Source organism: Herpailurus yagouaroundi, unplaced genomic scaffold, assembly GCF_014898765.1.
Source record: "Herpailurus yagouaroundi ecotype Mexico unplaced genomic scaffold, PumYag 29, whole genome shotgun sequence".
Classification (NCBI taxonomy): Eukaryota; Metazoa; Chordata; class Mammalia; order Carnivora; family Felidae; genus Herpailurus; species Herpailurus yagouaroundi.
Window position 1 is genome coordinate 116,775,678 of NW_024412377.1, and position 27,225 is coordinate 116,802,902.

Here is a 27,225-nt window from a genome sequence, read left to right on the forward strand (position 1 = left end):
ACATCATAAATTGCTGAAATCCTTTTTCATCTCAAGTTCTTCCCCTTCATTAGGTTCATAAACAGGGATTCACATGCAGGCAGTGAAGGAGATCTCTCTTGCTTCTACCCGAGGTCTTACCCCCATTTGTTACTCACTTGGTCATCCCTATTTAAACATTTTGGAGCGTCACTTCTCCTCAAAATCAGGTGTGTGCTGTTAATATGATCAGTTTAAATGATGATAAATCTGTAGCTCATAGAGCATTAGAACTTGTCCCAAATCACATGGTTGGTATGTGAGGAGTCCGCTGTAGGGCTGGTCAGTTATTGGTCTAAATGGCAGTGCTTTACTGCCACCTTCTGAGTAAATAGGGTTTGTTGCAAGTCCTAAGTGTTCATTATGGCTTAAGAAGTTAGGCTTTAGGCAGTGCCTGTAGCAGATGAAACAAATATCTTACAAGTCATACTAAGATGTTTTTTTCTATTATAACTCACAGGAGAGAATTGTTTTTAACAGGTCAGGTTTAAATGATTGTAGAATGGAGGCAGGATTATAGTTGAGACAAGAGAATGGAGGTAATTCCAGGAGCCAGTGAAATTAAGATGTCTAATATCTGATACTAAGTATATGGGTACAGTCTTATGTGAATCTGCAAGTTATGAGTGTATAGACAGTAGAATAATTGCAGATGTGAGTGGGATCATCAAGCAGAGCAAGATGGGGAAAAGGAAGATAGCAATGACAAAAACCTGGGACTGATAAATAATTAGAGAATGCAAAGTAAAGGGAATGTGATGGCGGGAGTTCAAAATTCAAAACAGGTGCCGGAACTAGGAATACTACTGGGAAGCTCCCTTAATGTTGGCAATGAGAGCATGTGTACGGCAATGACTAGGTTTTAGAGACAGCACTGAAAGGAGGTGAGTCCTGAATTTGGATAAATATGCTGCCCTCCTTTCTTTCTTTGGAGATGTCTACTGTCAAGTAACAGAAAAAATATCAAGTGACAGAAAAAATATACACAGTACTGCTGTGTATTGAACATTGAAGTAAATATTTTATTATTTACTGAAAAATTTTGTATTATTACAGAAAACGAGTCTAATCCTTTAGAATTCTTAGAAAAAGGAGAATAATGACAACTAAGTACATTGACTAAGCTACTCTAGACTTCAGAAGGTGTCAGAGGAAAACCTAAGTCTCATGACATGATAAAGATGAAGCTGACTTCTACCTTCAGATAATATATAGTAAGAGAAACCAGATATATCGCCTTCTTGGAAAGACAACAAAAAATCAGACAAAATATATGAAACAATGACACTAGACATCAGGCACTGAAGGATGCCAAATCCTGAGAGATGGGAAATGAACATGGTGAGCTCTATGATTGGCCTTGATTTCAGCATTGTGGGAGATTCCCAGGAAAGGAAAGAGGATCCCAGAAGGAGCAAGTAGATTCCCTGAATTGAGGAGACAGAGCTGAGAGGAGAGAGACCAATGTGGCCATAGTTTGCAGGACGACAGCATGAAAGAGCTGGACAGAAAGCTCAGCATATCACTGACCAATGCCTGTGGGTGAGGAAAATACATAAAGCCAGGAAAGAACCACTAGAGAGGATTAGAGGTAACAAAGCCCAGATCTCATATAGGGTAATAGTGGCTGTTCCTGTTAGCCATACTAGAAAACTTATAATTCAGGGAACATTGACTAGAGTACCCAATAGGAGCTTGCTTCAATAATGACCAACAATTAGCCACTTAGTGAATACTGTACTGGTCCCACCTAACAACTCTTAAAAATAATATTCCAGGGGATCAGACTGTTTCCAAGTAATTGATCTGTGTCTCAGAACAAAACTCAAGATTATTTCTATAAATATCAAAATATTTGGAGTCAAACAAGATAAAATTCATAAAATTATGCATTCATAAATTCATTCATAAATGTGCATATCCTAAGATATCATCCATAATGAAAAGAAAATCAACCATCCCAGAATTGACACAGATGTTAGAATTAGCATTCATTTTATTTTTTTGGGACAGAGAGAGACAGAGCATGAACGGGGGAGGGGCAGAGAGAGAGGGAGACACAGAATCGGAAACAGGCTCCAGGCTCTGAGCCATCAGCCCAGAGCCTGAGGCGGGGCTCGAACTCACGGACCGCGAGATTGTGACCTGGCTGAAGTCGGACGCTTAACCGACTGCGCCACCCAGGCGCCCCTTAGAATTAGCATTCATAAAAATAGTTATTATAATTATATTCCAGATGTCAAAATGTTAGAAACATGAAAGGTAAATCAAACTTGTAGAGATGAAAATTAAAATGTTTGAGATGAAAAATCTACTGCATGGTGCTCATGGCCAATCATTACAGAAGAAAAGTTTGTGAACATGAAGCCAAGGCAATAGCATTAGAATACGATCCTCCTCAGAGTTCTCAGTGCTCCTGCATGACCTAGGACTTAGAGCAGTGGAAATGGACATACATAAAGATAGAGTCTATTTCATTTCCCCCAGAGCAATTTGCTTTTCATATTCTAGACCAAAGGTGATTTTTTCCTTTTTACTGGAGCCCTGTGTCTACCTTGTAATTAGCATAGTAGTTAAGGTCAAAGAGCTAACAGAACAGATAAACACTGACCACAGTCTTACAAGGATATTCAGAGGCAGAAGAGATGATCTTCCCAAGTCAGCAGGGAGCAAGCTGGCTGAGGGGAAGAGAGCATATTAGCATATGTTAATCTTCTCTCCATATTAGGAATGAATATATACACAGAAGAAATAGAGCCCAGAGAAGAACATGTCCCAATAGGTTTCAGAGGTTAAAATATGTCAAGAGAATTTAAAAAAACCACTGGAACATTCATGGATGCCACTGAGAAAAGTGGGGCCAGTGGAAATGTTGGGTCTTGCAGAGTCAAACCAGATGTATGTAAATGTCTCTGTTTCAAAACTGAGTCTAAAAGTGAAGTTGTTTAACAAGGAGTTTGCAGCAAGTGGGCAAGAGGAATGGCCAGGAAGAGCACGATGCTCCATAGTTCTTAGTAGTTGTTTTTTTAAGAAATGCTATAGGAATATGGAAGAAATTTCTATTGTGTTCCTTGGAAGACAACTTGGAGCCTTTATATAGATTCCTTCGCCGTTCACAGTATCAAGAAGCGGATGAATCCCACTGTTTGGTTTTGACCTTTGGTTCAAATGTTCATTTTGTTCTATTTCTGAGAATTGAGACACAGATCTGAGGACCAAGTTAAATCAGACTTTCAGATAAGTTCATTTATTAGAATATGGAAGGCAGTGCATCAATGAGGAAAGAAGTCTAAGGAAGGAACCTTTAGTTATCTGATACAAGCACAGCAGGGGCAGGTCTCTGTCACTATCAAATGCAAGGAAGGGTTGTCATGATAGAGAAAAAAAGATATCTTCTTTGACATCCAAGTTCACTCAGCTAGCATTTTCCATCATTTTGAAACCTAATCTTCCCATGAGATTTCCTAAAGGCAACAATCAGAATCAACATTGCATTAATAAAAAGTCAGACCTACAAAAACTTTTTAAAATTATTTTATCTACCATCCTTATTTTATATTTAAGGAAACTAAGAGCCAGAGCATAAAGGGAATTGACTACATACAAAAACTAGGTTATTGGATTTTCCTATCCAGTTATCCTTCCGTGATTCTAAGATGCCATGGAAGATGTTATGGGCTATGCTGCACTCTTTGAAAATAAGTTATTTGGGGTTCCTGGGAGACTCAGTTGGTTGAGAATCCAACTACTGATTTTGGTTCAGGTCATGATCCCAGGATCGTGGGATCAAGTCCTGCTTCAGGCTCTGTGCTGAGCATGAAGCCTACTTAATATTCTCTCTCTCTCTCTCTCTCTCTCTGTCTTTCTCTCCCTCTGCCCCTCTCCCCTGCTTACTCTCTCTCTCTCTCAAATGAAAGAAAGAAAGAAAGAAAGAAAGAAAGAAAGAAAGAAAGAAAGAAAGAAAGAAAGAAAATAAGTTAGTCAGGCCTGAGCTTGTGATCTATAAGGCATATCAGTCCTCATCTTTTTCTATTAACACCCTCACACTTTGGCCCAATTCCTCATTAGTCAGGATGATGTGGAATTTACACATTCCTGACATTGATCCTTGTATAAAATTACAAAATGATTGTTGGCATTGTGATGCCATGAGGAGCATTTTAGTCCCTGTGAACTGCACTGGCTTAAACAGAGGTCAAACCTGAAGGTGTGGTTTTGTGAGATCTCAGTGTCTAATCACTGATAATCATGTCCCATAAATCCAAAAACCTAAACAGGGGCTCTTAGCAAAAGGACCCAAACCTTGCAGTCACCTCATCATAGCTCAGAGTTTCAGACACATAAAAGATTGAAGGTATCTTAGAGAAGGCAAACCACAATTTCAAACCAAAGAATTTCAGGACTCAAAGGAATAACCAAAGCTTCATGTAGCATAGGGGATTTGATCCATCACTTGGCATATGGGAATGTGAGGGCTCAGACAGAAGGCACTGAAACACCACAGAGTACACTGAGTCTGCTTTCTACCCCAGTGGGCTTTATATTACCACATGCTCTTATGACTGGGGACTGATTATTATCTCTGCAAACTGGAGCAAATTCCTGGCTTCAAGGCTGATACACTTGGCAGAAGAGGTACATGGTAACTGTGGTGGACTAAGTTTGTCTTCCTTCTCCTCTTTCCCCCCCAAATAGTACTCACATGCTCTCAACACACAAGATGCAGGGGTTTTCATAGGTTACAAAATTAGTGCCACAGATGGGTTGATATAAACCAGGGCAGGGGTTCACTGTTCCAGTGAACCAACTCAAGTTTACTTTCTTATATGGACATTTCACCTGAAATTGATTTGAAAAGAATGACATTAGAATCACACAAACAGGTAGGTCACATCTGGACTTGATTAGGAAAATCTAAACATAGTTAGCATCCTATCACAGTCACACAAAGCTCTTACAGCTGTCCCTTCACAAAGCAGAGGAGGCCAAACCTAAATTTATCCTGTCTGACAACCACAACACCTTCATTGTGAGGACCTCCTGATGGTAACGGGGTACAGAGGCCTGCTACACTATGGTGGGAAAAAGAAGAGTGGATGCATTTGTGAAATTTAGCTTCTCTCTCAATCTCCTTCATTCCCAGAGTATTAGACATGGGAAAAGTCTTAGAGATTTCTGGGCCAAGTGGGTAAAAAACCCTGAAAGCTCATAATTGGAAAGAAATGCTTCACTGACATTCATAGGCTTCAATTTAAAATATTTATCATATTTTATCCACTCTCAAAATCCCCAAGTCAACTCTCTTCTTGAAGTTGTGAAATGTGAAAGCATTTAGCATAATGCCCTGATTTTTTAGGGAAAACTAAAAACAAGAGAAGGGACATGTCTCATCAGGGATGAAAACCCACATCCAGTCACAATGCTGGTGTCAGTGGCAGCTTGAAGATGTGACTCTGTCTGCTGGAACTTGAGGAGATGGTCTCAGGGGCTCTATGAGTGTCATAGAAAGATTGGTAATGTGCCTCTGATACAAGGTGGGAGAGAGTTTCGGCTGAGTAGAGAAAGAGGGATCATATTTGAGCTTAGAAACTCTTTTCCATCTTCCTTATCCAACACCACCACCATGGCCAGGCCACCATCATCTGCCTCCTGTATGTCTGTCACCCAACTAATCCCTCCACTTCCTCTATCCCCTAGCAATTGTTGGTAGTCATTTTCTAGGCACTATGGAGGGCTATCTGGTGTCCAAATGACCAAATCTCATCTTGGTTCCCAGTTTGGATCACTCTACTTGGGGCTCATGTATCTACAGTGTACCTGCCATGTTCATGTGAGTGGACTTTGGAGAACATCACAGATCACCTTCCTGAAGTAAGATTCTAAAACAGCAAACCCAAAGAAAACTCAAATTAGAATCTCAATCCTGAGAAATATAGTGAAAGATTACCTTAACAGCTCCATGTGGTGGCCACCAGTGTCGAGGTTCTAAAACCAAGACATAAATGAAAATAGTTGCAGAGTGTAATACCTGGTAAACCATAGCTTAATCTGTTGGCAGAATTAAAGAATTCTAATTTATTGCCAAGAAAGCTTGCAATAACAGAAAACCTTTTTTAAAATTTTATTTTATTTATTTATTTATAATTTTTTTAGATGTATTTATTTTGAGAAAGAGAGAGAGAGAGAGAGAGAGAGAGAGAGAGAGAGAGAGAATCCCAAGCAGGCTCCACACTGTCAGCACAGAGCCTGACACAGCTCCTGAACTTACAGACTGTGAGATCATGAGCCAAAATCAAGGGTGGGACACTCAATTGACTGAGCCACCCAGGCACCCCCCAAACTGTTTTATTTACACATGCATTCATTTTTTTCCCTCAAAAAGTGTGGAATAACTCTTCTACTCCTGATGGATAAGTAGCAAGCAATCACTGGTCTCATATATGTTGCCAGTCTAGTATAACAAGTAAATTTTTGATTAACCTGTAGTTAGCCTGGGCTTGAGAGGATTCAGAACACGCAGCCAAAAAGAAAAGACATTAAGAAATGTTAGTACTTTAAAGAGGCCTTTAGCCTAATCCCCATATTTTACAGAGAGAGGAAAGACAGTTGCTACTGCCCAGGATTTCATGGTAGATGGGTAAAAAATCAAGTTCTTCAGTCCTTAAGGCTAGGTCTCTCTAAAACTCCCCACAGGACTCTTTTATAAAGGAGGACAAAAAAGGTAATGACCTACTGAAATTCATGGCAAAGCATTTTCAAAAGTTTTGCATTTTTGAGATGTGGGCATATTGCCAATCACTTTCACATTCTACCTTGAATTGCCCAAGCCCCCTGGTCCCCATAAATTAGGTTTCATAATCTGCACTAATAGATGGGGAAACAAAGGCCCTTGCACATTGGCTCGGAGTCTTTTATTTGTGGACCAATTGCATAGTCTCTCTCTCTATAGATACAGATATACAGATATAGTAAAATGATACTCCTACACAAATAAATACAAAATAGTTCTAAAGCATTCTTTCAGATTACAGTGTCAAAGCTCACGAATCAACTTTACATAAATGCCAGAACCAGCCAAATTACTCACCAGAAGGTAATGCCCCATGTATCAGGATGAAGAACAAAAGCGAGCAGAATACTGGATGACATTTGGTCATTTTTCCTCCTGGTGCATATGTCCTTAGAGTGATGCTCTGAGATATTGCCTTGGGATGTTCCCCTCTAGTATAATCACTAAAGCAGAGGTATTCAAGATATTAAGACCATCTTTAGGGTGAATATCCATCTCCAGCCGGCCCACTGTAACCTCTGTATACCACACTTGGAAAGCCTATTATTTCACTCTTCCCCAAGAACAAATGCTCAGGAAAATGCTAAAATTGGCTGGTCATAAATAAAAGTCTAGAACTCAGTGACAAACCTGTGACTACTTAGAAGACAGAAGTCAATCAGAGGTTACTCTTTGGGCATAATTATATTATTTTAGTATGGAGGTATTTTAAGTGTCTTTAAAAGGCAACCCCTTACCTGAAGATTAACCCAAATTTGTTCTTTGAGGGGATACAAAGAAAATGAGGCCACTAGAAGCTTCCAGAAAATAAGAGCTTCTCAACAGGGGAAGCAGGTCCGTACTTGCTCATGAAGCTGAGACTGTCTCTTTGGAGTCAGGCAAAGATTGTAATATTCCAGACTTACTTGGCTGTGCTAGAATCTTCTGGTGTGGAATGCTCAGCTCTCCTGGAGCACTCTGAGAGAGTGCACAGGGAGAAATACCATTCCACACTATCTCATGGGGGCCCCAAAGTTATTTTCATTTAGACATCCAGAAAGGGAGAAATCACTGAGCAAATCCTCCTGTGGGAGGATCCCTTTCTGACGCTAGAGAATGGTATGCAGTTTCCAGGCCTGCACAAGGACCACATTGAACTCCCCTATCTTCCTAATCCTACGGAGGTGACCTGATCCTCCCTATGCCATCAGGCCTTTTTCTCTGCTTTGTAGCATATGTGAATAGGCAACTGACATAAACCATTTGCGATATGCTGTGGTGTGATAGGTGTTATGTGAGACATGGTAATGTCCCTAGGGTACTCTACTTCCCAAGACGGTTGGAGGTGCTTGGCACAATGTCCAGGGCTTCCTACCCTGCCTGCTCCTGAGACAATCGGAGCTCCAGCGCTTTTTGCTAAGCACACCCCATCTCTTCCTGACATCTTCTCTGGATTCCTTTGGGAATGGAGCTGCAACAACGGAAGATCCAGCTGCAGTAAAGCAGGATGCCAGACGCCCACTCCCCCTACCACACACACGTCCCCTTCTTCGACCCACCTTGGAAAGAAGAGAAAGGAAGAGAGACGTGGCATGTTCTCTGTGGTTCTTGCCTCTTTTAAGAAGCAGGTATCAGGGCCTCAGGAGGGGGTGGAATAGCTATGTAAGAGAGAGAGGTCACTGAGGCATTGTGTGCTGGGAGGAGCAGCCCCTGGAGGCCCAATATTCAGGGTAAATCAAAGTCAAACCTCAGCAGGAGGCATTGGGTAAGGAAGCACCGAGCTGCCTAGAGGACTTGGGGGTGGGAACAGATCACTGGACAGGGAAGCCTGTGGCAGGCAATCTAAAGGGGCAATGGCATGAAGAAACACATCACGGTAGGGGAGAGTGCAGCAGAAAAAGCAGAGTATGTTCCACAAGAATTAGTACCTTTGGCCAGCATGCAAAACATGGAAAGAGCTGAGTAAGGAAGGACGTTGGTGATGAATGAGGTCTCTACACGCCATTTGCAGTGAGTCCTGCCTGGTTCTTAAAGTAATCCACAGCCTTTGCAGCTTTGTAACATGGAAGATAGGTTGTCATAACCGAGTTTCCTCCTGTTGTCTGAATGCCCTATGTTCATCTTCCTTTCTGTAAAGAACAATTGTTCTTTTTCTTTTTTAAAAATTTTTAATGTTTTATTATTTGTTTTTGAGAGAGAGAGAGAGGGACACAGAGCACAAGTGAGGGAGGGGCAGAGAGAGAGGGAGACAGAATCTGAAGCAGGCTCCAGGCTCTGAGCTGTCAGCACAGAGCCTGAAGAGGGGCTTGAACCCACGGACCGTGATCTCATGACCTGAACTGAAGTCGGAAACTTAACCGACTGAGACACCCAGGCGCTTGAAGAACAATTGTTCTTATAACAAGGAAAGATATGTCAACTTTAGAAAATTGGAAAAATAGAAATTTAAAAAAAGAAATAAGACATGAAATCTCAAAACCCAGACATAACTGTTAAACATATATTGAATTATATTGTTCCAGTTGTTAAAAATCAAATTTTTGTAGAACTGTATATTGTTTTCTGTCCTTTTCACTTGGAAATTTACTGTGACATTTTCTTGATCTTCAAATATAATCATATAGAAAATGAATTTAGAGGCCTGGTGCCATATTTTGTCACATATTTGGATTTTTATTATATTAATATTTTTCTGGGCACCTGGGTGGCTTAGTTGGCTAAGCATCTGAGTTTGGCTCAGGACATGATCTCACAGTTATTGAGTTTGAGCCCCACAAAATCGGGTGAGCTTGAGCGCTACTTCGAGTGAGCCCTGTTTCTCTCGCTCTCTCTTTCTCCCTCTCTCTCTGCCCCTCATGGGACTCTCTTTCTTTCTTCCCCTCTCTCTCTGCCCCTCGCTCATTTGCTCCCTCCCTCTCCCTCAAAAAGAAATTCTTCCCTTGTTGCTCAGTTAGGTTGATTCCAATTTTCAATATTATTACAATGCTAGAAAGAACAAATTTTTATTTACCTCACTTAATGTACTTTTTATTAAATAATTTTAATAAGTGCCAAAAACAAACCCACTGGAAACTTCCAGAAGGACCTGAGTCACCTAGAATATGAAAGCGGTGGTTTTCACCCAATTAGTGGGCTCCATGCTTGTAATCTAACATGGAGCATTTTGAAAATACAAGGCCACCTTACTAAGTGAATTGTTTGTCCCCCAGTTCAGAGAGGTAGAGGGACTCCATTGCATAGAAAGGATTGCAGAGGAAATAAAACATCATAGGAAAGAAATAAGCCTAAAAGAGCTTTAGTTTTTCCAAACTCCCCCAAATTCCAGTTGAACTAATAGTATTGGGTGAGGAGAATAAATAAGATTAAGGGATCACATCCCCGTCAGAAAATCCTTAGTCTATGACTTCCTCATCATCTATCATATCCCTGGCTTAATTCTGAATTATTTTTTAATGTTTTTATTTTATTTTTGAGAAAGAAAAAGAGAGAAAGACAGAGCACAAGCAGGGGAGGGGCAGACACGGAATCCAAAACAGGCTCCAGGGTCTGAGTCCTCAGCACAGAGCCTGAGGAGGAAATCGGATGCTTAATGGCTAAGCCATCCAGGTGCCTCACCCCCTGGCTTAATTCTAAAAGCTATAGCTTGGGGCTTTTCCTCTGGATGTCAGGCTTCTGTTCCTACTTTTGTTTCAAGTTACTTCAAAACAACATTTTCAAAAACCAGCTCCTTGCAATGTAGTCCAAAGCAGATGGTTATCACCTTTCAGGGACACCAAAATCCTCTACAGGATTTAACCTACAGTTCTACTGTTCTCCCACAGAAAGGAAACTTATCTCCACAGCCCATTAATTACAGAACTTTCATAGTCTAGCCCATTCTGTTAACCAGTCACAATCCCACCAGAGCATAGAGCTGCCTGTCTTTAGGCTTCGACATTTGTGTCCCCCCCCCCCCCCCCATAGAACAGCCACCACACAAATGTCAGTCCAATCCTGGGCTAGAGGACAAAGTCTTTCCCTTCTCAAGGATTTCATTGAAGCCATAGGACAGCATTACCATTTCTCCCCCTGCTGCAACGTGTTTATTATGTGCCAAAAAAACAACACCACGGCTAATTGCACACGAACTAGAAGCAGAAGAGCAAAGACACCCCAAACCCAGCAGAAGAAGAGAAATAATGAAGATCTGAGCAGAAATGTCTGTAGGAGAGTGCAGTCTTGCCTGCATAGGCTACAATGACTAACAATGTCAGCTCAGCAGGAAGAGGGGAGTGTATGTGACCCTGGTTCTCTGACACACAGCCTCCCAAAGAGGGGCAAGTAGGTTTTTTTCGTGTTTTTTTTTTTTAAAGAAGAAAGAAAAAGTCAAGTTTTCAACTTCAGTAGTATTTCAGTGACTGCAACTGTTTCTTCATACATTTTTCAACTGAAAGAAATAAGGAAAGGGTATTTGTTCCCTCTGAGAGAAAGGGCTCCTGGGAGCCTTCATCTGCCCCCACCAAAAAGGAGTCCTTTTTTAGCTCAGTTACCAAAAAAAAAAGTCCTGTGACTTTGGAATTAAAAACTTCTATCAACCCCACCCCCCCCCACCATAAGTGCAACTCAAGAAGGTGGATAAACTATTTAAAACTATATACAGCAGCCATCAAATACCATTTATCCAGTCCAGTTTCAAATACAAAACACATTTTTTTATTCTTGTTTGCAAATGTCTTGATCTGCCACTGTGAGAGACAGTGACCTGCAGTTGCTCAGACACAGGTTTGCTATAATGTTAAAAGCTGCCAGGAAAGGGAAAAAAAAAATCTCTTGTTCCAAACGACTTAAAAAACTGTTTGAAGGAGTGTAAAAAGGAACCGGTAAAAACCCTCGAGCGTAAAATACGAAATATGATTTTGGTTTAAATGAAGACCGAAGGCTCCTTGTTGTTTACAGTAAAAGACACCAGGGGCGCCCGGGTGGCTCAGTTGGTTGAGAGTCCAACTTTGGCTCAGGTCATGATCTCGCAGTCTGTGAGTTCGAGCCCCGAGTCAGGGTCTCTGCTGACAGCTCAGAGCCTGGAGCCTGCTTCAGATTCTATGTCTCCTTCACTCTCTGCCTCTCCCCCACTCATGCGTGTGTGTGTGTGTGTGTGTGTGTGTGTGTGTGCGCGCGCGCGCTCTCTCTCTCTCTCTCTCTCTGTCAAAAATAAATAAACTTAAAAAAAAAAAAAGACACCAGCGGAATACTCAGTTTATACTGATCAGGTGGGGGTTAAATAAATGGAAAGGTGCTGTATGGCAACTCCAAGAACAAACCCATGTTCTGGTCTGAACACTGATCTGGGTAACAGAATTCCTCATCTGTTCTTTGGACTAAGATGACCTTAATGGCCTTCAAGTTCCCCTCAGCTTGACTAAAATTTAGATAAACTTCTACCTGACTCTGAGCTCCTGACCTCCCTTATCTTAGAGCATTTACTTTAGAAATCTTATAATCATAAGTTCTTTCTCTGTTGCCTTGAGATGTAATTGTTTTTAGAAACCCCTTGCCAGTTTTACAACCCAGAACCCAGGAGGGGTTCTGGAGGACCCAGGAGCCATCCCTTTGAAATGCAGCCATCAGGAAACACCAGGCAGGCTATCTCCTAATCTCTGTGGAAGGGCAGGAGCCTAACTTTTTGTGAGCACTTTGCTCCAAGTTGCAAAACTACCTCCTGTCATACAGATATGGGTTTATTTTTCCCTTAGATAAAGCCAATGAGCTAACACAGATGGACTGTAATTTCCCCCTACCCTCCTCTAGTACTTTTTCACTAGCTCACCCAGACCTTAAAAATCCTCCTTCTTGTATTTCAACCCCGCTGAGTTCATTCTGAGCTCTGGCCTCTCTTACCTATTGCAACTGCTTTGAATAAAGCCTTTCTTGCCTATTTGACTTTGTCTGATGTAGTTTTCATTTTGACAGGACCATCCCGCATGCCCAGTAAGATGAGTTTTCTTGTCTCTTTCATTTGGGCACAATTAGTGTTTTGCGGCTATTTCCTATTAAGACCAATCCTCGACCTTGTGTAGTTCAAGTGTCAATCTCCATACCTTGAAGACATGCAAATACTCTAGTGTAAAACGGAAGCACTCACTTCCTGTTAACCTTACTTCTTTCCTTAATTGCCCATTTATTTACTCTTCTCTGGCATTCAGAAGTCTGCCCTGAGCTACCCACTAACTGGCCTGCTGGTCCCTGTTGGCAGCTTCTAGCAGCTACTGCCTGTCCTCTAGGACCAACCAACAGGTGGAATTGAGTCAGGCCACGCTTCCCTTTTATTTGCCCTAATCCTTTGTTGTCCCTAAAATCCCTCCCCTGGCTGTACAGATGGACGTGAATTTCTTTACTAACAGGTTGGAGAAAGGAAAATCTTTAAAGGGAATTACCGAGAAGGGGGAAAGCTAAAATGCTAGAACATAGAGATGAGATTCCTCCGAGACAACGAGGAAAATAACTAAGAAGTCCTGAAGGCAAGGCCCTGATGGTGAGCTCCCCCAGTGTCTCATCTGATTCCTCTTCCCTCAGGCTTTTCAAAGACTGATTTGCTTTTCTCCATTTCTCTTTGAGGCAGCAAATCCTGCCCACAATATCTTATGGAATATTTGGAAGAGAGGCTCTGACAATTGAAATTGTGAAGGCCCAGGTTAAGCGTGGGCCCTTAGGGTCAACTCTCCTTTGCAATGTTCTGATCAGTGTGAGTTGAAGATATCCCTCTTCCTTTTCAGTGTTGTACCTAACACATACACAGACACACATACACAGACGCAGATTTATGTTTGACAAAATTAAGTGTTAATTCTCAGATGGTACGGTACAGAAGTTTTCAAATTACGTATTGTGACCCTTTTGTGGGCTGTGAAACTTATTTTGTTACCATCACTATTTTTTAAATAAAATATAGTAAAACAGAGTAAATAGAATAGAATAAAATAAAAATGACAATGCAACTTCAATAGTGTGTGTGTGTGTTTCTAGGTGGTGAGATAACATATTTTGTTCACTGTGGGTCACATTCAATAAAGTTTCAAAGCCTCTACGATACACCTACAAGTAAGGAAACAAAAATTTGCTATTTGCAAGCTGTGTACCTCTTGCAAGGAGAAAACAAGTTTTTTGGGTTTTTTTTTTTCATGTTTTCTGCCAAAAGCCTAATATAGTGCTTTGTTCTTATTGGAATAGTAATTCAACAAGCATTTCTTATGTCCCTACTTTGAACCCTTCTCTCTTCCTCTTCAGAGTTAACTGGAAAATCAGAGGCACCTAAGCTTATGTTTATTGAAGAACTGAATGAAAACTTGGGCTAGTTGCAACATACCGTACTACCCCCAAGAATCAATCTAACTTATACCAACATTTGAAAAAAGCAAAGTGTTGTGGTGAGTGTTTCAAATGACACACTGATGTTATGAAAAGTCTAAGTGTAAAGTCTAACGCAGTTGGCCTAATAAGAAAACAGCAGATGGGCAATCGTAATTCAAAATGTGTCATGAAAATAGGTTTTCAAATCAAGTGTTACTAGCGCTAGTAATGCTAGATAAATATACTCATACTTGTTTTAAGGCACAGGATAAGTTCCATCTTGGTAATTTTTTCCTTAATATACATATTAAGTAATATATTTAGTACATATTACATATAATATTTATATCCTTAATATACATATTAAGTAATATATTTAGTACATATTACATATAATATTTATATTACTAAATATTACATATTTAGTAATATAAATTTTACCCTAACTACTGCCTTAGGGAGAATTTCACAAATAATATTATTCTGTTTTCTTTTCATTTATTTCAAAATGCTTTTAGTTTCTCATTTGATTTCTTCTTTGACTCAGGGCTTATTTATTGGTGTGATGTTTATTTTCCAAATATTGGGGATTTTCCAGAGACTTTTTTTATTTTTTTGTTTTCTTATTCAATTCAGATGTGGTCAGAGGACAAATACCATTCTGACTTGAATCCTTTTAAATATATTGAAATTTGTTTTACAGACAAGAAAGTGGTCTTCGTAAGTATTTCTTGTTTACTTGAGAAGAAGGTTCACACTGCTCTTGTTGGGGGCAGTGTTCTCAGGTCATGTGGTTGTCAATCAGGCCACATGGTTGATTGTATTACTCAATTCTGCTGCACAATTGTTGATATTCTACTTACTTGTTTTATTAATTTTTGAGAGATGGATATTGAAATCTCTGATCATAATCATGGATTTGTTTATTTTTCCGTGCACTTATATTCATTTTTGATTTGAAAATCTTGAGTTTCATTAACATGTAAGATTTTTGTATCTTCTTAATTAATTGAGAATTTTATCATTATAAAATATAACTCTCATCCTTTGAATAAGCCTTTCCTCTAAAATCTATTGTGTTTATATCAATAATGCTACTCCAGCTTTCTTTTGACTAATGTTAACATGGTAATCCTTTTATTTTTCTCCTATTTGTGCTTTTATTTTTAAAGTGTATTTCTTATAAACACACTTACTTTTTTAAAAATCCAGTCTGCAATCTCTTCCTTTAATTAGTGTTTAGACCATTCATATTTAATATGATAATTGATATACTTATTGTAACAGTTAATTTTATATGTCAACTTGGCTAGGCCACAGTGCCCAGATATTTGGTCAGACACCAGTTGAGATATCACTGTGAAGGTATTTTTTCTGCTATGATCAATATTTAAATCAGATCTCATTGTTATTATTGTTGTCTGTAGTTAAATTATTATTATAAGGTCAGCATCTATGTACCCATCATTCTAGTGATGAGCTAGAACGGCCGTCATCCTAAAAGCCTCCCACATGTTATTGCCAGCTATACACCGAATATTTGTGTCCCCAGTAAATTTATATGTTGAAGCCTAATCCCCAATGTGATGGTATTAAGAGGTAGGATTTTTAGGAGGTGATTAGGTCATGAAGGCAGAGCCCAGAGAGCTCCCTTGCATCTTGGTCTTAGACTTGCCAGACTCCAGAACTGTGAGAAATAAACGTTTGCTGTTTAAGCCTCCCAGTTTATGGTACTTTTGCTATAGGAGCCCAAACAGACTGAGGCACTGCCTAACTACAGCCCCCTCTCACAGACTCTATTCTGACTTCTGTGTTAATCACTCACTTGCATTTTTAATAGTTTTACTACCTATATATGCCTCCCCAAAGAGAGATATTTTAACCTTTGGGATTTCCTCTTTGGTGAGGTGTCTAAACCTGTAGACTCTGAGTGAAGCATAGTATATTCTGTAATGTGGGTGGGCCTCCTGTGATCACTTGAAGGCCTTAAGAGAAAAAGCCTGAGATCTCTTAGGGAAGGAGCATTCTGCCTCTCGACTTCCTTTAGAATTGAGCTGCAACATCAATACTTCCCCTGGGTCACCAGTCTGCTGACCTACTGTGCAAATTTCACACTTTCTATAATCACTTGGACCAATTACTTAAAATAAATCTTTTTCTTTCTCTCTTGTCTCTGTCTCTTTCTCTGTCTCTGTCTCCCTGTCTGTCTGTCTCTCTCTCTCTCTCTCTCCACACACACACACACACACACACACACACACACACACACACAGAGTTGGTTTTGTTTTTCTGAAGAATCCCTAACTAACACAATTACCTTGAGTCTGCCATCCTGCTACTTGCTTTCTATTAGTCCAATCTGTTTTTCCTCTTTACCTCTTTTCTTTGTCTCTCTTGCACAAATATAGTATTTTTTTTCATTATTCCATTTTATCTTCATTGTTGGCATATTTAGTGTTGCTTTAGGATTTATAATATACATTCTTAACTTTTCACAGTGTACCTTTAAGTGGTATTATATCATTTAACTTAACACAGAATCTTATAATAGAATACTTTCATTTCTTCTCTCTGTGTTTATGCTGTCATGCATTTTATTTTCACATATGAAAAATGAAAATAAAGTTCTGGCAACCTAGCTGCTATGAATGAAATTGTGTCCCCTCCAAATTCAAATGTGAAAACATTAACCATCAGTGTGACTGTATTTGGAGATAGGGTTTTAGGAGGTAATTAATGTTAAATGAGGTCATAAGGGTCAGGTCTTCCTTTCAGTTTTTACTGAACCTTTAATGATTCTTGATTATAGTCTTTTTTCATTGCATAGTAATCAACTCTTCAAAAGATTGTCTCTGACTAGTCTACAAACTCCTTACTGACATGAAATCTTTGCCCATTTGTATTGCCTCTCCCTACACAACACACTGCTTGACCCATAGTGATCTTTCTATATGTGTTGTTAAAAAACACACACAAATCTCCACAAAATAGCTGGCAAGCATTTAACCAGACTTTACTACAAAAACAAATTGTATTGGACTGATGAACTTATAAGGCATAACTTTGTTCCTATTTGCAGATGTACTGTTAGAAAATTCTTCTCTTTATGTAAGCAAAATATCTGTCTTTGCATATTATGTTAATGACATGACTCCTTTCTATGGAGCCCCAGAAATGAGAACGTTCTGATCTCTCTTGTGATAGTCCTGCATATGTCCTCATCTTTCCTAGTTACCTTGAACTTTCCTTGGGCCTTTTAAAGACTTCAACAACAGTTTAATCAAATTCTATTATTTTTAGTCTCTTCCCAACATGACCAACAAAATGCCTTCCTTTGTGGATTCCCACCTGTGACTGAGTCCTCTTTAAATAATGGTATCTAACATCTAATGTTATTCCTGGTCTGATTAGTTGATAGTATTATGGATTCTTACTCTATCTTCCTCCAAAGCTGAACTTTCCACTTTTCATTAGTGTTGCTAAAGGTACTAGTGTTAAGACTAATGGTCAGATCTGCCCCTTGACCCATGTTTACTTAAAAATTGTGAGTTTTTGTAAAATGGGATGCTATGAACAGATTCCTCTCCCATTAGTGTGTATATAATCTCTCCAGCTCCCAACTTGAGTAGAAATAGAAGAAATCTTTCCTTGTCACTTATTGAGAGAAATGACCACAGACATTTTCCTTAAGAGACTACAGTTGCATCCAAAGACATGCCTGAAAGCTTTCTGCTAAAAATCTTTTATTGAAGAATCAAATCCATATATTTGCCCCACAGCCATCTGAGAGGGATTGGTTCTCTATGTGGAATCTGCCAAAGGGAACTTGGTGCCCTTGAGCATCAGGGAGACTCAGCACTGTCCATACTTTGCCAAAAAAAGTGTACCACGTCTCTTCCTACAAGAGAAATCATTTTTTTTTTTTTAAGGGAAGGCTATGGAGATCTTAAATTGAAACTTTTATATTCTAAAATCAAGCCAGCCAAATGAGCACAGAGCATGAAAGGTGAGCAATTAGTAACTGAGATCCAGCAAGGGGGAAAAAGGAATTCAGTGTGCTAGTGAAAGCCAGTGTTAGGAGCCAAAAAAGTCTTTAAATATCTCTTGCTATTTGCCATTCAGTAATACTATGATGTTGATAAAGTCTCCTTTTTGAGCTTCATTTTCTTCCTACTATCCACTATCATTCTTTCTCTTGCCTCTTTCTCTTTATTTTTGCTTCTTTTTCTAAAATATTATAATTATCAGCAAGCTATACTGATACACTTCATAGCAGTGTATACACTCATACACTTCATAGGAGCAGCAAGCTTATCAGGTAGCTAAGATGGTTTCAAGCTCGGCAGGAGAGGCCATTACTGCAAATAATATGTTAAATTCAGCACTTACACAACTTCATTGCAAAATGAGCATTTGTTAGAATATACTTTTCCATCAGATCCGCAGAGAGGGAAATATTCCACAGTACAGATGGCAGAATAATTGGTGCACTCAATTTGCTCCAGTCCAAAAAAAGAAAAAAAAAAGGAAAGAACAATTTCGAATTGTTAAATCACAGAAAATGAGCTTTTTAAAGGTCTTGAGAGGTCATTTAGTTACAAATCTCACTCATAAAAAGACAAACCCTCTTCACTTTACAAAATCTGACCCCAAATGGTGGCACTCTCATCACAGAAAGAGATGGCTTAGCCTGAGGTTACGGCTTCCCTCTTCCTCATTCTCCTCAGGGAACTGATGAATAGAATACATCTTCTATCTTGTACTTAGTTTTTGAACCAGTCTTCTCCTTACCATGCTGTCATCCATTTTATCCAGGTCCTCATGGTCTTGCCTGCATAGTCACAGTTGCCTGCCAGTTTGTTGCCCTAAACCTACCTTCATCTGAGATTTCAATCACCCTCCACACTGACGCCAGAGTGATCTTTCAAAAAACAAAATCGGTTTTTGTTTTTTGATTACTTAACTGATTCCCCGTCAACAGAAAGTCCCCTCATGAGCCTGGCTTATCTCTCTTATCCTCTGCCTCTTACTCTAGCTAAACTTAACAACTGAATTCCCGGAGTGTTTCCTGCTCCTATACATCCCTGTGCCCTTGCTTAAGGTGTTTTTCCTATGTTGCATCACCTTACCCCTTTCTCCATCAGACTGACTCCTAAGACTCTTAGTCCTTAAAAGTCAGTTTAACTACTTTTTTAACAGTTTCATGATATTTCTCTCCCTCACCCATCAAATTGGTGTAGATGCCCCTCCTTAAAATATTTACTACCACAATCCCATGTGTATAATTCTCTTGTCATGTTTCAAACTCTATTAAAATTATTTTAATATTTTAACCCATTCACATAGCTCTTTAGCCCTGAATTGTCTTTACATGTGTTCTTGAGTTTTCTGGTCTATACATAGTCATAGACAGTTTCTAGAATACCTATTTTAAAATTTTCATAAAGTGAGAATTATAACATTTTATATTGAGCATAAATGAAATTTCTGTGTATACTTACACATTTATTATCATAAAGTTTTCTGAGTTGAAATTGGTTATTTCTGAAAGAAAAGATTTTATTGAATGGGTAAGGCATTACTTGATATTTCACAATCTATAGAGTAAAATACAGACATATGTTATTCTATGTTGTCTAACCTGTACTGAGAATGACGAGTTCTGGTTAAATTCTACAGTTCTGGTTAAATTCTGGTTAAATTCTACCATTCTACCATTAACATCTTTGATGGGTGATCATTTTGTAAACAAATAAAAGTATGAGAAAATACAATCAGCACTAAGAGGAGATTGGGCATTTAAAAAATAGTCCATGAATATCCACATGAAAATCAAAGGTGTAATATAGTGTGAAAACATTTTTTTGCAGTTAAGAAAAAGAAAATATGTTCAAATCCATCTCTGGCACTCACATTCTGTGTAATTTTGTTATAGTCACTTCCTCTTTGTATTAGATTCCTGTTTCCTAAAAAGAGGTTAGGTGATGCTATCATCAATAAGATCTCATCAGTCTTTAATCTCTTGTGTTTTTTTTTTTTTTTTTTTTTTTCAGCACAGGAGTTTGCATATCCTGAGAGACTTTATTCTGAATAACACTTGTTATTATACTTGACTATAAATTTTAAGAAGGGTTAGGGGCGCCTGGGTGGCGCAGTCGGTTAAGCGTCCGGCTTCAGTCAGGTCACGATCTCGCGGTCCGTGAGTTCGAGCCCCGCGTCAGGCTCTGGGCTGATGGCTCGGAGCCTGGAGCCTGGTTCCAATTCTGTGTCTCCCTCTCTCTGCCCCTCCCCTGTTCATGCTCTGTCTCTCTCTGTCCCAAAAATAAATAAACGTTGAAAAAAAAATTAAAAAAAAAATAAATTTTAAGAAGGGTTAGAAAAGAAGGGGAAGATGATAAGAAGGAAGAAGAGTTCATTTCTGTATTAGTTGCAGAGCTAAGGTTTGATATGTTTTATCACAGTGAACCCTAAACACCATTATAATTTCTATCTTACAGGGGCTCTTGGGTGGCTCAGTTGGTTAAGTGTCTGACTCTTGATTTTGGCTCAGGTCATGAACTCATGGTTTGTGGGATGGAGCCCTGGATCGGGCTCTGCTCTGACAGGGCAAAGCCTTCTTGGGATTCTCTCTCTCCCTCTCCCAATGCCCCTCCCTCACTGGTGCTTTAAATAAATAAATAAATAAATAAATAAATAAATAAATAAGCTTTAAAAAATAACTTATATCTTACAAATGAGGATAGTGAAGTACGTAGTGGGTTGGGTATTTGTCTGATGTCACATATTTACTAAGTGCAATCTGGATTCTAATCCAGATGTGTGACACCAAAGCCCATGATTTTAACCAGTAGCCATAAAGTGGTGAATTCAAATTCATGGAATGGCTGGTAATAATGTTTCTTTCATTTGCTTAGAGGCTGAGATGTTGTTTATAGTGAGGACTTCTTGTGTAATTTGTGGGTCTGCTGGTGGGGATTCCAACTATCCATTTGTATTTTTAATCTCTTCCTTAGACTTTTCCAGATAATTCTAAGAAGGAACATGGATTTTCTCTGGGTTATAAAAGATAGATCAAATTCTTATAATAGTACCCATGGCAAACAGCCTAAATAGAGAGAGTTGTCTTCTGAGCTCTCATTATACAAATACAGAAGATTATGGAACTTTAACCAAGATACATTTTCTGCCTGAGACTCAGTTTTCTCAAATGTAATGTGAAAATAAAAATGTCTCTATGTAACAGCTAATGCCTGAAGGACAGTGTGATATGTGAATGAGAATTTGGCTGGATAGCAAAGAAATATATATATCCTTAGAGATATTTATTTGTTTACCTATTTACTTATGTATTTTTATTTTAACAAAGCAATGTCCAAAGGGTATTGGAGGAGTGTGACAAAAGGTAGGATTTATCAAACCATGTTGTTAGAAACCAAGCAGATTTTAGCCAATGTGGACTTTGTAATCTTTAAAAAAAGAGGGGCTCCAAATTGAGTATTATACTTACTGGTTCAGTAGGCAAAACATGCATTCATTACTGTAAGTTTTATGATCTATGCCACATATTGGTTTCAGCTCCTTTGAGCATGTAATCCCAGAGCCTTTTCTGTTGTATTGGGAGCAGTTCACCTATAATTAGAATAAAAAATAATGGCCTACATTGTTTTCCTTCAATTCTATAACCATTCTTCTATCAAGCTGGGAAGAAAGAGAAGAGAGTGAAAAGAGTACCATAGCCTGTTCAACTTTCTAGCAAATATGTCTAGAAGACCTTGTATGGTCCAGGCGCTGTGCTACACAACTAGGTCAGACCTGAAATAATCTGTAAATAAAATGATAATTAACAGGTAAAGAAGGAAATGTTAATCTCTCCTTTTAGAGTTATGATGAGAGTGCAATGTAATAATGAATGTGAAAGTTTAAAAAGCTACTTAAAGGGTCACCTGGATGGCTCAGTCAGTTAGGTGTCTGACTTCAGCTGACATCATGATCTCACAGTTCATGGGTCCACGCCCCACATAAGGCTCTGTGCTGACAGCTCAGAGCCTGAAGCCTCCTTCAGGTTTTGTGTCTCCCTCTCTCTGCCCCTCCCTCACTCATGCTGTCTCTCTCTCTCTCTCAAATAAATAAATAAATATTAAAAAAAATTTTTTAAAGCTACCTAAGGTAAAAGTTTCCTTAATCTGCTGTTCCCCGTTTGCAAAGAGATTCCTTTTGCAGCCTTCAAAGAAAAAAAAAAACACCACCAGGAGAAGTGGAGTTAGGTCTGGTTTTACCTCCCTAGGAATTAGTTCCATCCACAGTGATCCAGGTTACCTACTTTCACAGCCCCATTTACGAATTAGCTCTGATTTTATTTTTACAAAGACCCCACAGAAAGGGGCTATACTCACCTCTATGATCCCCAGAAGAGTGTGGCATGAGACGCATTTGAACAGAAGGAAGTGGAGAAAGAGCAGATTCCACAGTTAGAAATGCAAGGTTGAATTCACGGTCTACAGTAACTAAAACCCATTTCTAACATCCCTTGCCCCCATCAGACCTAAGAGGTCACTTCTTTACTTACGGCCAGTTCAGGACGAAGCCAGAAATGTATGCAATTCTGACTTAATAAATAAATAAACATGGGGGAAATTTGTGGTCATTGGAGAAAAGGCTGTCATAGGTATCTAGGAATTCCTGTGAGCATGTCAAGGGTAGGGGTTGGTTACGGTCTCAAAGTTGTGTAAGTTGTTTCTGAAAGGGCAATTCAGAAGCCTGACATCGATCAGCAACTGAGCAGGCTGCCCATAGTCCTTTTATTCTTTTTTTTTTTAATTGAAGTATGGTTGATACACAATGTTACATTAATTTCAGGTGTACAACACAGTGATTTGACAAGTCTATAAACTATGCTGGGCTCACCACAAATGTAGCTACCATCTGTCACCTTACAACCCTATTAGAGTACCATTGCCTATATTCCCTATGCTGTACCTTTTATTCGCATGGCAATCTTTTTATTCTTCTTCTCAGTCTCTCTTCCTCTTCTGGAAGGTCTGACCCCCACCCCCTCTTTGTTAATCAGAACAATCCAGATAGTTAACTTCTAAATTTTCTTCTGACTTTAACATCCTATATTGACTGGAGGTTGAACAAATTGCAGCTAACACATGGGTATGGATACTAAAAGGAGTCCTAACTCACCAGGAGGAGAGGCAGCCCACGTGGTGGCTGCCAGAGTGATGATGGCAAAAGCAGTGATGCTCTTCATCATGATGATGAGTGAGGGTGGCAGAGATATGCTGCTCTGAGACAGGAAGTCCAGAGAAAGAGAGAGAAAGCAGTCTGCCAAATACATACGTACACGTATATATATACACACATGCATAAGGCAGCGTCCCACCGTTAAAAATCGACGTTTTCAGTGGTGATTGGTTGCTAACCCAAGCTAGGGTATTAACTTCACAAACTTCCTTATTATCTTGAATTGTAGCCAGTGGAAATAGTTATACCCTGAAACTCACCTACCAGAAGCTCTCTTGCATAATAATCCTCTGGTCTCTTAGCAAATACAACAGCATGGCTATATTTAAGAACAAATAAAAATCACAGGTGTAGTAAAGAGAAAAAAACATTAAGATGGTATGCGTAAAGGGTTTTAAGGTGATGTCAAATGTAGGAAGGTTGAAACAGAAAACAGAAGCAATGAGGACATTTCTTGTTGTACAACACGAATACTTAGCGCTGTAATACCTTGCTTTTCTAGAGTAGGAAGACAATTTCAATATTCTATGAAGGCTTGTTAAGCGATTATAACAAACTTGTGAAATATGCAGTATTATTGCTACTTAGCGGATGGGACAACAAATACAGAAAGATTAAGTGCTTTCTATTTAGTCATAGAGTTAATAGTTGTAAGAGCCAGTCCTCCAGAATCCTAGACTTATGCTTCTATTCTGTATTTTTTTATTCATATATGCTATGTCAATAGCAACAATGATTGTTTATAATGAAAATCCAGATTTTAGCATAGAGTGTCATGCTTCTTAAGATTACAAATATGATATTCTGCTTAACACATTCTCTGGTGCCCCTATCTATATATGTCTGATAACCAACCTTTTTTTTTTTTTTCTCCAATAATATAGGCCTAATGATTTCCAAGTACTTAGATGTGGTCATCAACATCAGCTGTCCAGAAGATAAATTTACTGTGGAGTTAAGACAGAGTTAATTCCGAAAGGACAAACTCAAAGATTGGAGGAATTAAGAAAATTGCCCAAAGTAGACAGCTAATGAGTAATAGAAACTTGATCCAAAACTAGTTCTTCCAATTTCAGAACTTAGGATCTCCCACTTTTCATCTCCAATATCACTTCTTTTTCTCAGAAATAATTCTATAATTTTGGTTTCTCCTATTGTGAAATTTGAGTACTTACACCTCACCCATATTTCAATCCTTCTTCAGCATTTGAAATATGTATACTATAATGAAATGTGCTCCAGAAACTCTTCTTAATGGGGTAAATGATCTTCTTCCCAAGTTATAGTGGAACATCTGATTAGAGTCACAAGTTCTAAGTAGATAACAGAAATGAGAACCATGGCTCAGTGATGCTGGATCTGGCAAGGCCAGGGGCAAGCATTTAGGTCTGTGACTTTCAAACTCTTCATTACTGTTATTTAATTAAGAAATGGAACTTTACATTTCTTTCTAAATGTAATTTTTTTTTTAATTTTTTTTTTTCAACATTCATTTATTTTTGGGACAGAGAGAGACAGAGCATGAACGGGGGAGGGGCAGAGAGAGAGGGAGACACAGAATCGGAAACAGGCTCCAGGCTCTGAGCCATCAGCCCAGAGCCTGACGCGGGGCTCGAACTCCCGGACCGCGAGATCGTGACCTGGCCGAAGTCGGACGCTCAACCGACTGCGCCACCCAGGCGCCCCTAAATGTAATTTTATGAGGTAAGCAACAAATGAAACAGTTTTAAAAAGGCAGTCACTTAAATAGAAGCAAGACAGGATTCAAGAGCCCCTGCTTTTCCACCACATACTATAAGGTTCCATGCAAATCCATTTGAAAACTGACCTAGAAAACACACACAAAAGGAAGTGAGGCCCTGGGAGGGAGAATATCTTGTCCAAGACCATGCAGTGAAATAAATCCCTAGATTCTAGCACAGGATTTATTCTGCTAATGCCGTAACTTCTCAAACCATCACACAGCCCTGGGTCAGCATGGGGTTTCTGTCCCGACTTGGTATCCCAGAGAAGGTGAGGAAGTATTTGCTGCCTGGGTCCTGCACTCAATTCTCTACTGCTATCTGGACATCACCATCCTGGAATCCCATAGGATCTTCTAGTTCAATATGTTCCTAGCAAACTTTGTTGCTAAATCTCATTTTTAGTGGCTTCTCTCCAGTTTCACTCTGCTAATATCTGCCACTAGCAACCCAATCCAGGAAAACTTAGAGGAGTCTTCGTTTCTTCTGATTTTCATACTCACAGCCAATCTCTCACCAACTAGGCTTTAATTTGTGTGTGTGTGTTTCTCTCCAGAAAGAATATAAGGATTTTTGTTTGTTTGATGTTTTTTTTTTTTTAATTCAGAGTTCAAGAATAATACCTTATAAATCTACTTCCCATATTCCTTCCTTTCTGGAAATTCCCACGGAATGACAGAGAAATTAACCCTGTCAACAAATTCTACCAACACTACATTTTTCTTCCTTTTGTCATCTACTCAGTAACTGCCTAAAGATTTAAAATGAGTATGTAGGATTGTGTAAAATTTAGCATCATCACAATACATTGCCCAAATCAAAAGTTGTCTCAAAGCGACTTCAAATCCATACCAACTTCTGTTACCAGTTCCTTTACAGGTTCAAGATCTTGTTTCAAAAATGATTGATTGGCTGTGATTCAAGGGAAGCAAGCCCTTGATGTGGGTATGAATCCCACATGAATTCCTGGCAACCCTCAATAAGATCCCACACATAGTAGGTGTGAGCTTTGATCAATAATGTAGATGTACAAAATTATCTATTCCTTCTTTTTCTCTAAATAAAATTATAAAATTTCTCTAAATAAACTGATTCCAAGTCCTCTGTTCTGCTGGATTTTGGGGACATTTGATTTCATTCATTATTGGGGTTTATGAGGATCTGAGCTGTTTAAGCAGGTGCCCAGAAATTCAGAAGAGGCCCTCTGATCTGTAGACAGTCATGGCGGCTGCCTGCATCTTGATGGTCCAATCCAGACATAAATGGTTCCCTTCCCTGAAGTTGTTCCCTGATTCTGTGCCACTCATGGGACAGAGTGATTTTTGATTGAGATTGAGAACTGTTGACTCCAGGGTTCAGCAGACACCTTTTACAGTCAAGCATCAGCAGTCTTTTGCCGTTTGAGGATGCTGCCAGGCAGCAGTGTTAGGCAGTGTCAGAACTTGGTCGCTTTCATTTCTCTTGAAAATTTTACTATTTGGGTTACTTCCCAAAGCACTCAACCCATGAAGGATAATTTCTTGCCTATTATTTATGCCTTTGTCCAGTGTAGCTGAAATAAACTACACACTGCTTTCTTAGAGCTTTGTGATAGAGGGGAAGGAAAGATACAAAAAAAACCTAGTTAACAGCTTTTGACTATTGCTCTTATTGTAGATGTTGTGTTATTATTTCTTCTTTGACTTGACATACTGACATTAAAATGACTATCAGTGTTTGTTTTCTCTGGAATATCTTGTGCTTCTGGTTAAGTACTAATTGGGCTATATAGCTCCACCAGCAAATCTTCAGTGGGCACTTATAACTGGAAATCACTCAGCTGTCTACTCCTCTTTTGAATGCATAGGAACAACTTCTGGGTGGACAAGGATGTGGCATTTCCTGCTTGATTTATTAATGTCTGTCCTGTGATCAAAGGCTGTGACTTACGCAAATATCCCCTGTGAACACACCTTGTCCATAACTCACTTGTAGAGACTGTGGCAAGTTCTGTTCTCAGAACAGAAGTTCTGGCAACTTTCACACTTAAAATTCCAGGCAGAAAATTGATCCAGAGGTGAGAATATAATAGTTGAAAACTTCTTACTTTATTACTGCTTCCAAGACTTCTTTCATGTAAGTCAAGCC

General features: G+C 39.1%; 1 protein-coding gene and 1 long non-coding RNA gene across 2 annotated transcripts; both read right to left on the minus strand.

Moving 5' to 3' along the window:
* Positions 1 to 3,436: 3,436 nt before the first annotated feature.
* SPINK14 (serine peptidase inhibitor Kazal type 14 (putative)) lies at positions 3,437 to 7,175 on the minus strand. The gene is made up of 4 exons (XM_040493354.1): positions 7,106 to 7,175; positions 5,966 to 6,003; positions 4,721 to 4,857; positions 3,437 to 3,482 (listed from the first exon to the last, which is right to left on the minus strand). Exons 1-4 carry the CDS (start codon positions 7,173 to 7,175, stop codon positions 3,437 to 3,439), a joined length of 291 nt encoding a protein of 96 aa, XP_040349288.1.
* A 10,661-nt stretch (positions 7,176 to 17,836) lies between these two features.
* On the minus strand, positions 17,837 to 19,638 carry LOC121041535 (uncharacterized). The gene is made up of 2 exons (XR_005795779.1): positions 18,500 to 19,638; positions 17,837 to 18,008 (listed from the first exon to the last, which is right to left on the minus strand). It is a non-coding gene; the product is annotated as an uncharacterized LOC121041535 (long non-coding RNA).
* Positions 19,639 to 27,225: the final 7,587 nt, after the last annotated feature.

What these genes read in the sequence shown, in the direction of transcription:
- SPINK14 (XM_040493354.1), bottom strand. Translation starts at nt 7,175, where the DNA reads ATGACCAAATGTCATCCAGTATTCTGCTCGCTTTTGTTCTTCATCCTG. An exon ending in CACCACATGGAGCTGTTAAG is followed by an intron (nt 4,858 to 5,965) that starts GTAATCTTTCAC and finishes AATCAATTTCAG; the next exon opens with GTGAAATGTCCATATAAGAA. An exon ending in ATCTTGTGTGTTGAGAGCAT is followed by an intron (nt 3,483 to 4,720) that starts GTGAGTACTATT and finishes TGTTGCCTTTAG; the next exon opens with GAAATCTCATGGGAAGATTA.